General features: G+C 52.6%; 1 protein-coding gene and 1 non-coding gene across 9 annotated transcripts in view; both read right to left on the minus strand.

The window, feature by feature from the left end:
• The window catches only part of NSD1 (nuclear receptor binding SET domain protein 1), a 157,081-nt gene extending 152,470 nt beyond the window's left edge, over positions 1 to 4,611 (minus strand). For 3 of the 8 annotated variants that reach the window (XR_007134496.1, XR_007134497.1, XM_047778008.1), the window contains exons 1-2: positions 3,686 to 3,872; positions 1,612 to 2,555 (exon numbers count right to left, since the gene is read on the minus strand). Coding sequence is in view for 6 of the 8 variants with exons in the window: in XM_047778008.1 (XP_047633964.1) it covers positions 1,612 to 2,538 (927 nt within the window). In the remaining 2 variants the exon portion in view is untranslated. Of the gene's footprint in view, positions 1 to 1,611; positions 2,556 to 3,685; positions 3,890 to 4,479 lie in introns of those variants that run through there. The other 5 variants (XM_047778011.1, XM_047778010.1, XM_047778009.1 and 2 more) reach the window with 5 other exon arrangements.
• Positions 4,612 to 10,416: 5,805 nt separating this feature from the next.
• LOC125126566 (U6 spliceosomal RNA) lies at positions 10,417 to 10,518 on the minus strand. Its single transcript, XR_007134675.1, has one exon. It is a non-coding gene; the product is annotated as a U6 spliceosomal RNA (small nuclear RNA).
• Positions 10,519 to 10,853: the final 335 nt, after the last annotated feature.

Genomic DNA, 10,853 nt, shown 5'->3' on the forward strand with positions numbered 1-10,853 from the left:
AATCCTCAGCTAAAAAATATCAAAGGCAAAAATCAAAGCTATAGATTTCATTCACAACCTTGAATTAAAGTCTTAAAAGAATAAATTAAGGAAGGATACTTGCTTCTACAAGCCCATAATCTTTGAGCAATTTAGTTTTTCTACCTGAAACAACTTCTTCTACATGTATACAAGGTAACTCCCACTTCAGATGCACAACATACCTTCAAAAGACTCCAGTATTTTCAACTGTTCTTAATAGAACCAATACTCCACTGACATCTTTGATAGGAACCAGATAAATTAATTTATATTTGCATGCTTCTAGAGAAACATTTATCTCCACTGTCAGATCTAAGTTTTTATGTAGATACAAAGACAAAACTATATACATGTAAAATAAATTTCAATGTGAATCCAAGAAGGATTTGTCTGAGTTGCCAATAGACTGCCAACAAAACCCATCTACCCTAAAAAAATATCTAGGACAATACACTCAAGATAACTACCAAAACAAAATTTTAAAATCTGCAACTGCCAAGCTAAGAAATCAAGGAGTACATTTAAGATATGAATCAACAGAAACAAAAGTGACACACCCACATTCTCACTCTAAAGAACAGCAGGGCCGTATGATAAAATGAAGGTTTAATGCAATCAAAAAGATCACCACACGCCATAAATTGTTTCTGATTAAATCATAGTATTTCAGAGGCACTGTTAAGGGGTAAAGGGGTCCTCTCTGATGACAATACAGGTGACCATGACAATATTTCTGGGCAGAAACAAAACCAGAATCAAACATTTAAAGCTGAAAGGAATCTTTTGACAATCGAGTTGGTTCAGATTTTAAAGGTGATGAAAGTGAAGCTAAGAAAAGTTACCTCTGTCATTTGGCTAACTAGGGAGACTCAAATTCTGCATAAGATCAAATTGAAAAAAAACTTAATCATTTACCGCAATCTAACAATAGTATTATTGAGTAACTCAAATTACATTTTTTTTCCACTTCTATAACACATACTATACATATATATACAAAACTTAAAACTACAAAACGTCCAAGACTTCCTGATGGTGGCAGTTATCTGTACAACAGGTAGTTCAGAAAAATTACTGATGTCCAAGAAGGCCTTCTCAGCTACTTTGAATGTGTACCCCAAAGGCACTGCAACCTGTAGCAAGGATCACCCCAACAACTAAAAGATACATGCCATGCCTTATGCAGAAACAGGACTCCAAAATAACTGGTTCACCTGTACTCATGACCAGTAAGCCAAAGCCAAGCACCCCCCCTTTAAAAAAAAAAAAAAAAAAGCTAAACAAATGTATACCTCCATCTATCTTGAAAATTTAAATCTGAACTCAATCAAACGCCCTTATAAGTTTAACTCTTAGCCAGTCCTCAATGGAGTTAACTGGGAAAATCAGAAAAGGACCAAACTCATACAAGAAATTCAAAAATCTAAGTAAAAATTTCCCAAAGAGCTTATCATTAGCAGTAAGCTTTCCAAAAACCAATTAGTTATTAGCAACCAAAAACCAATTATTATTGGTTTTTATAACTTCCCTTTAAGTTGCCTGTATATATACATTTATGTATATATTTAAGTTGTACCAAAAACTGCTTACAAATGGCAATTCCTGTGAAGTAGATGATGATGAAGTTCCAGGTAATTCTAGCATGTTTCCTAATGTACTGGTACTGGAGTCTGGATCATCCTGAAAAGATAAATTTATTGAGTTTAATTGCTCTTCTATGGTAACCTTTGCATCTCCTAGTGAAAAGGGGGCTGGGAGAAGGGATGCTTTTTCATTGCTGCCGTCCACTTCATTTCTTTGCTTATTTTTCTGTGTTTCAGTTTGAGGAGCTAATGCCAAGAATGGCGGTTTGACTGCACCGTGTCTACTCTCTGGTGTGCTGTCTTGTTCATTTCCCATGGCCACGTCTACACCATTCTCTGATTTAGGCTCATAATTGCAGGTGGCATTGGTCTGAGTTTCCTCAAAGATCTCCTCTATACTCTCATCCTCTGTGACTGGCTGTTCTGGGTCCATTTCAGAATCTATATCTGCATCGTCCACACAAGTAAAATTCTCAAAGTGCAGAAAGCCATTCTTGACAGTCTTTGTTACTTTTACCTGGAGTTCAGGGGAGTTATTACAAGAGGGTTCCTGTTTCATAGCAAGTGCTGTTGGACCACCAGGACTCAAGGAAGTGCAAACAACTGGCGACTGAGCTCTTGAATCACTTTTTTCAGGGTCTTGAAAGGATTCTGATCCATCAGCAGACCCATTTAAATACTCTACATTGATCATGGAGGCCAAATCCTGTAGTCTCCGCAGTGGAATGTAACAAGATGGAGAATCTTGTCCATAAGCATTTTGGGATGTTCCACTGGCAGTCGACAACTGCATAGTACACCCATTAAGTGGCTCAGAAAAATTGGATTGACCATTACCGAAAGGGCTGTCCTTGTCTTCAGGGGCATCTAAATTCACTGGATTGGAAAAGGGCAGCAGACAATTTCTTCTAGATAGTTCACAGGTCTGATCCATCCTGGGCCAGCATCAACCTGGAATCCAAAAACACGGCAATTAATCTGAGTTTACAAGCCATTGACTCTTATCTTCAAAATGGCAGCCACTTCTCAAGGCCTAGTGGCCTCGATGCCATTCTTGCGGCACTTCATGGGCGGAAAAAGTTCCCCAGCTGACGATGGAAAAATGGCTTCGGGTGAGCCTCCACAAACTCCATCTTCCCAGAGCTGGGGAGATCTTGCCACATGGAAACAGCCCGTCCCTTTTCCCTGCACTGCAGATTGGTGGACAATTGGGCTGATCTAAAATTAAAATCCCTTTGGCAGTAGAAATTTCCAAATCTCAAAGTAGAATCGTCCTCCCCTCCCCCGTTGGGGGTCCAACGGCAGGATCTCCCGAAGGGAGGGGGGCTGTAGGGATCGAGTGGGGGCTCCCGGAGGCTACACAAAAAGGTTACTACCCCCCCATCCTTCCTGACTCGCTCGGGCGCAGCGGTCACAATAGCGCTGCACCCTGCGCCCCAGCCGGCGCCGGAGCCTTTGCAGCGGCCGTGCTGAGGCCGTAGGCAAGTCGGCCGAAGCGGGTGCACAACGAAGCTCGCCTTCCTGACGGCAGGCCTGCTCGGTGCACGGCTGCAGGGCCCAGAGGTCGGAACGCGGCAGGGGGAGAAACGGAGGCAGCGGGTGAAGCCGAGTCAGGGCAGCAGCAGCTGCTACAGCTTGACAAACATGGCTGCTGCCGACGCCGCCGCCGCCTGCCCGGGCCGCGCTCCTTCCCGGAGGGCCGGCAGCACCTCCTGGCCGAGCCGATCGCACTCATCAATATTCAGCAGCAAGCAAAGTTTGCTGCAGGAGAGCAGCCGGCCCCGTGCCCCCAAGCCGGCTACCTGAGGGGAGGCGCAGGCCGAGGTGCGCGCGGGAGGCCGGTGGGGCACAGGCCGCGCGGGGAGGAAGTTCGCGGCGGCCCGGCCGGCTAGGCCTGAGCCCCGCTGGTAGTGATGGAGGGGGAGGGGGCCTGCGGCCGCAATGCCGCCGGCCACCAACCCTGAGCCGCACCCGGCCCTCCCCCGCGCCCCTCACCTCACGGCCACCACCATCTTCCCCGCCCGGCCGCCTCCTCCCTCCTGCTCGCGCCTGCCCGCCGCCCACCCCAGCGCACTAGTTACCGTGCCCCGCGCCCCCTCCCGGGCCGGCTGGGGGGAGGGGGTGACCCTCATTACACTGGGGCGCGAGCGGAGCGGTGGGGAGAGCGCGGAACCGCTCGCCGCACCCCCCTCCCCCCGCGTCTCTCTTCAGGGTAGAAAGCAGCTAGCGCGACCTGCCCCGGCCTATTCCGCCGCCGCCTCCTCCTCCTCACACCCCCACCGCGCGCGCCCCCGCGGCGGCGCGTGCGACCGAGCGCCTCGCGCCGGCCCGCGTGCGGCTGGGGCCCCGAGTGCGCGCGCACCCCTTCCCCCACGGCGCGCGCTCCCTCGCCTCACTCTTCGGGGTTCAGGGCGGGTGAAGTCGGGCTCGCGAGCGCGTCGCCCAATCAGCGGAGCCGCCGCTGCCGCCCCCTCCCCTCCCCCTGCGCGCCCGCTTGCGGCCCGGGCCTACGGGCCGGCCCGGCAGTCCGGGCGGGGCCTGAGGCGGGTTCCCCAGAGGCCTCGCGCGCCTCCCCAGAGTGTCGGGGCCTGCGGGCGTCGTGGGTGGCACTCCAGTGCCCTCACCTACCTCGGGGCGCTGCGCGGGCCCCGGGCTGCATACAACTCTAGCACCCTACCGGTCTCGAGCCCAGCCCCGGCGGCACCTGGCCGGGCTGGGGCCTGTCTGACCGCCCGCCAGACCCGCTCGGGCCCGCGTCAGTCCCGGCCTCCATCTTAGGTTACAGCCCGGGTTCCCCATCCACTGGGCACCTGCCCTCAGCCCGCTCGGCTCGGCCCGAGGCCAAGGCAACCCCCCCTCCTGCCGCAGGGCTCACCTGGGGGCTTGGGATGGGGTCTTCGAGGCCTCAAACCCCGAACAGGCGCGGCCGCAGGTGAACCCCCTGCCCGGCCGCACCCCAAGCCCACACCACCACCACCACAGACCAAGCTGAGCAGGAAACAAAATGGAGGCAGTAGCTCGGGTCTGCCTCCCCGAGCCAAGCCTGTACAGCCCCAGGGCTCCCTCCTGCCGCAGGCCCGACGCCCGCGAGGCAGGGGGCTGGCTCCTCTGGGGCTCCAAAGGCAGCCGCCCTAGAGCTGCGCAGACAGGCCGGGGACTCGGCCCTGCGGTCCCCACGGCCCCTCACCCACCACTCCTTCCCTTCCCCCTCCTCCCCATTCCTCTCCCTCCCCCTGCCCGGCCGTGCGGGGTGAGCGGCTCCCGGGAGCCGGGTCGGGTCGGGTTACCCGCCCGGGCACTGCCCGCCCGGCCGTGGCCTCGGCGGGGGAATGAGGCCGGGCGACCCCCGCGCTGAGCCCACCCCCCCGCACCCGAGCCGGGCAGCAGCCTGACAGCTCTCCCGCACCTCGGCCTGCCGCCGTACGGCCCCCTCCCAGTGAGGCCAAGTCCCCAGCCTGGGCACCGCCAGCACGAAGCTCCCTCACCACCCCGGGGCCCAGGGGTCCTCGCTGCCTCGGGCGGGGCAAGGGGAGCGCTGGGGGAGGGGTCCACTAATCCCTGCACCGCCTCCGGTGCCTAGTCCCGGTCTAGGCCTGGCACTGGGACCGGGACTCGGTCCGGGGGTGCGGGCCAGCGTGGGTAGGTGCGTGCGCACGGGGCAGGGGACGGAGGCTGGGGGCCCAAAGGGGCCGCGCCTCGCACCGCAGACGCTGCAGTTCTCTGCACCAAGGCAGATGGCCCTCTCGTGGCACCTCCGCCCGGCGCAGGCCGTCTGCTTCACAGCCCTGCTCCCGAGAGAGCGCGCGCCTCGCCCCTGCGGGCCGGGCATTACGACCCCGCCGGAACAGCGCTGGGAGGTCAGACGCCGGGTTGGCCCTGCCAAGCCTGGTGGCCTAATCCCTGGCCTGGGGCGCTCTGCTCTCGGGCGCCTGGCACCTCGAGGCCTGCACCCAGCGTCCGGAGCCCCGCAGCACTGTCCTAGCGCTGCTGCAGCGCGTCCAATCACCAAAGACCTGCAGTGGCAGGTGAGGGAACCCCAACAGCTAGATCCCGCGACGCCGGCCCCCCCAGGCCCTTCCCCCAAACCGATCCAACCCTATCGCCCCCGGGGCTTGCTCCCTGACAAAAAGCTCACCTCGGGACCTATCAGGTACCTAGAGTGCTAAGCTCATCCTTGCTGTTCAGAGAAAACCACAATCAACTGCCATAAAAATTCCACCTCCTCCAGAAAGCCTTCTGTGATTAGAGTTAACTCCATCTCAAGGCTGAGGGCGCCGCCCTCGAGAGCCACGTGACTATCATTCCTCCCTGGGCTTAGTAAATGTGCGTAATTATTGCCCCAGTGGAGTGTTTACCTGCCGTCTCTTTCTATCTGTTAACCATGAGCCCACCTGGGAGAAAGGCCACTTTTGGCACTACCTTGCGCTGTACTGGTTTTGGCACAGGGCTCCATAAATTCCATCCTTCAGCCTTACCCAACCTTCACCCTGAAACCCGGCACCAGTAAGCTTGGAGTTCAGGATGCCCCTTGCCTCCTGCTCTCCAAGGCCCACAGACCAGCCAAGGAGGTACACAAGAAAACAGGTCCTTACCACGTCTAATTGCTGAGATGCAAAACCTGCCAAGAGAGCAAGCAGGCTTTCTCGGAGGGAAGCTGCCCCTGGAACCAGAGTGAGGAGAGCACTGTGACCCCAGAAGGGCTGCCTTCTGTTGAAGAGTGAAGTAGCCAGGTGCAAAGTCGGGTTGGCAGTGTTCTGTGAGCTAGGACCAGCCTAAGAGCTGGGTCTAACCCCCAGGGTCCCACTCTAGAGACCCACCCTTCTGCTAAGGAGTGATTCCTGATAATCCCTTCTAGGCAGTTCAGTGGGGGAGCTCTGACTGGTTGTCTTCACACCTAATTTGAGCCAATCATTTCTGACAATTACCCCCTGCCAATTGCCCCAATTCATCCAGGTTACTCTCCACTCTTTACTTGCCCACAACCATCCTGACTGTGGGAGCTGACACTTGAGCCAGTTGATTAACAGCCCCAAGCCTTGGTTTCCTGAGGCTTCTAGTGCAAAAAGGTGCTCTGAGGATCCTGCAAGGTAAAGGTAAGGGTTAGGAGCCTGTATAGCACTTGATGAATGCTGAAATGTACTTCACTGCTTCATTCAGCAACCATTTCCTGCATGCCAGGCAGTATTGCTGGGTGCTAGGGAAACAAAAAAAGAGAGGTGCCTGCTTTAAGAAGCCCCATGCCTTAGGAAATAAATAAAGGTGCTAAAGTGTGAAGAGGGGCAGCAACAGTAGTTCCTCCCAGAGCTGACCTCTAGACATCACTACCCTATAGGAACCCCTCTCTCCAACCTCCCAGGCCCCATGGCAGAGAAATAGGGATTAAAAGAGTACAACAGCTGGAGATGAACAGCTTACTGACAGGTCTCATGGAAAAGACTGGAATCCCAGGGAAAGCCTCTTGGACTTTCCTGGGTGACCTCAGAGGTTCCTTCCTGCCTCTTAGAGTAGAATTTAGCTGCAGAGGTCCCATCCACAGCAGCCCTCTGTAGAGCCTCCTCATCCAGCAGGCCCTGGCCAAGCACTTCATGTGTGCCAGCACTGGGCTGAGAGGACCCAGAGGGCCCCATCTTCTCATAAAGACATCGGCTCCTGAAGTGGGGGTAGAAGGGATAGGGCTGTGGCCTGCCCTCCTTGTCTCAGCACAGGGAACTTTTCTGGGCCTCTGCCTCCCATCTTTAACACAGCGATTAGAATCAGTAAATGCTTGCTTAGTCTATGCTGTGTCCTAGACACCATGCTGGGCACTTGACAGGCATGAGTTCCTTTAACCCTTTGGTAGCCCTATGAAGAAATGAGGTTCAAAAGATTAAGCCCTTCAGCAAGGTCTCAGACCCCTGTCACCTGTTGTGATCACCCTCATATCCCTTGCTCTTAGCCAGCACACCTTCCAGATACTGTCTGTGAGAAGGCCCAGTACAGTATCTTGTCTACCAGGGCTCAGGAATTTGAGTGGCAGGCAAAGTGAGATTACTCTAGCCTCAGTTTCCTCATCTGTAAATTACCATGACTGATAATTCCTACACTGCTGAGGAAGATTCAATGTACAGTAACTCCTTTTTTCTTAGAACTGCCCCCCTTTCATTCGTTAATTCAGCAGATATGTATTGAGTTTTCCTTCGGAGCCTTGTGGGAAAGTCGGAGAAGTCCAAACAAGGTAGAGAGCTTAGCACTAACAGAGAAGCCAGAGGTGCTGGGGGAGATTGGGGGGGTGGGCCTCAGGGACAGTCGGGGAGGCCTTCCACAGAAGTGACATAAAGACAGAGTCCAGAAGGGAACAGCTTGGAGAGGAGAGGATGAGGTAGAGTTTCCAACCAAGGAGTCCAGAGAAATACCAGGCTTTGGAGGAATTGCCCCCAGTTCATGGTGGCCAGAGACTAGTACAAGGAGGGAGTGGCAGAGGTGATGAGTGCAATCATAGGCCTCAGAAGAAGATGAGAGAAGCGTCTCTCTTTTTTTTTTTTTTTTTTTCAGTCTTTTTTGCCATTTATTGGGCTGCTCCCACGGCATATGGAGTTCCCAGGCTAGGGGTCTAATCAGAGCTGTAGCCACTGGCCTACGCCAGAGCCACAGCAATGCCAGATCCAAGCCGCATCTGCAACCTACACCACAGCTCATGGCAACGCCGGATCGTTAACCCACTGAGCAAGGGCAGGGATCAAACCGGCAACCTCATGGTTCCTAGTCGGATTTGTTAACCACTGCGCCACGACAGGAACTCCAAGATGGGGGAAGCTTCTTGATCAAGTTGAAGAATTCAGGCTTTATGTGGAGGGCAGCAGGGAGCCACAGGAGGTTAAGAAGCAGAATTTCTTCTGTATAGTAGAAGGGTTGCTCTGGCAGCAGTGTCCAGAAGAGACTGCTACTTTCTCTAGAAATACAAGGGGCAGGAGTTCCCGTCGTGGCTCAGCAGTTAACAAATCCGACTAGCATCCATGAAGACACAGGTTCGATCCCTGGCCTCACTCAGTGGGTTAAGGATCTGGCATTGCCGTGAGCTGTGGTGTGGGTTAAAGACACAGCTCTGATCCAGGGCTGCTGTGGCTGTGGTGTAGGCTGGCAGTTGTAGCTCCAATTCAACTCCTAGCCTGGAAACCTCCATATGCCTCAGGTGCAGCCCTTAAAAGACAAAAAAAAAGAAAGAAAGAAAGAAAGAAAGAAACACAAGGGGCTTGCCTTGAATATGCTAAGACTGTCTTGTTCTAGTAACAGTTGTGGTTTCTCTTCTTTTGTGCCCTTCTTCCCCACTGGACAGGAGCAGTATCTGCTTTCTAATGAAACAGCCAGGTTTGGAGGACATATTGAGATCTTTGGTGCTTGGTCCCAAATACTGCTGTAAACAGCACAACCATCCCTTATGATGGGTCCCGGAATTGTTTCTTTTCTGTTACCCATTACTCACAGCAATACCAGATCCTTAACCCACTAAGCAAGGTCAGGGAGTGAACCCACAACCTCATGGTTCCTAGTGGGATTCATTAACCACTGAGCCAAGACGGGAACTCCCAAGACCAGCACTTCTGACGGCCTTGATTCCCAGGGGAGGAGTGGGAAGTGGAAGAATGCTGGGCCCTGGGGGGATGCAGTCTGAGGAAGGGGAAGGTCTGCAGCCTGTGGCCAAGACAGTGGCTGTACCTTCTGCCTGCATAAGGGTCACAATTTTACTTCCACCCACCCATTGTCTCCCTGTAAAAAGAGTATATTATCCTCTATTTCTCAGATGAAAACTAAGATTGAGAAAGAAGCAGGGCTTGTGAAAAGTCTGGCAAGTGGTAGTAGAAAGGCTCAGACTTTATACCCATTAGTCAAATACGAAAATGAGGTCAGGTGAGATAAAGGCAGAGATGAGACTCTGGGGCAAGGGTTTAGTAAAGTGGATGGTCTGGCAAAAAAAAAAAAAAATTTTTTTTTTTGGCTGCACCCATGGCATGCAGAAGTTTGTGGGCCAGGGAGCTAACCTGTTCCACAGCAGGGACCTGAGCCACTGCAGTGACAATGCCAGATCCTTAACCTGATGAGCCACATGGGAACTCTAATCTTCCAAAATTTTTTTATCAAGTACCCCTTTAAAGAATTTCAAGGAACTCCTGGGTGGCTTAGAGGGTCAAGGATCTGCCATTGTCACTGCAGTGGCCTAGGTCGCTGCTGTGGAACAGGTTCGATCCCTGGCCTGGGAACTTCTGCATACCTCAGGTGCAGCCCCCTCCCCCCCAAAAAAAAGAATTTTCAGAGAGAACATATATAACCCACTCACATTTGAAAGTTGGCATCTAATTGTCAATAATATATTACAAATAATTAATTTTTGGTGTACTCTATGTATGCTTTATTTTTTTTTATTTTTATTTTTTGTCTTTTTGGCATTTCTTGGGCCGCTCCCATGACATATGGAGGTTCCCAGGCTAGGGGTCTAATCAGAGCTGTAGCCACCAGCCTATGCCAGAGCCACAGCAACGCAGGATCCGAGCCGCATCTGCAACCTACACCACAGCTCACGGCAACACCAGATCGTTAACCCACTGAGCAAGGGCAGGGATCAAACCCGCAACCTCACGATTCCTATTCAGATTCGTTAACCACTGCGCCACAACGGGAACTCCATATGTATGCTTTAAACACATCTTAACCAAAACCTTGAGGCTGTAGATTCAGCCCTATCAATTTAAAGGAAACATCTCTCATGTGGCTAAAATGGCAAAGCCAGGCCCCATCACCAACTCCTTCGGCCAAATCAAACTCCCTTTTTAAAAAAATATAGTATATGGAACGCTTTAGGAATTTGCTTATCATCCTTGCCCAAGGACCGTTCTAATCTTCTCCATGGGTTCTAATTTTAGTATATGTGCTGCTGAAGCAGGCAGTCAAACTGACTTCCAATTGGAAAAGATTTAACTCCACTTCTCAATTAAAACCAGCAGGTTCACATGTGTCCCCATGATAACCATCCCCCTGCCAGGTTGATTCTAGGACTGACAGACAAGGCCAAAGCCTTGCCCTGAGCTTACTGAAGCAGGTGAGTCCTTGGGAAGCTCTGAGGTGCCCCACCCAGGGAGATTCATTTGCGTGAGACTGGCTTTTCTCTCAGGAGTGGGAAGCCTCTGAAAGAAGAACTGGAGAGAGGCATTTTCTCAGGCAGATCAAGGAGTTGAGATGGAAGTTAAAGGTCTGGGAACTTGCACCCTTAACTCAGAC

Source organism: Phacochoerus africanus, chromosome 4, assembly GCF_016906955.1.
Source record: "Phacochoerus africanus isolate WHEZ1 chromosome 4, ROS_Pafr_v1, whole genome shotgun sequence".
Lineage (NCBI taxonomy): Eukaryota > Metazoa > Chordata > Mammalia > Artiodactyla > Suidae > Phacochoerus > Phacochoerus africanus.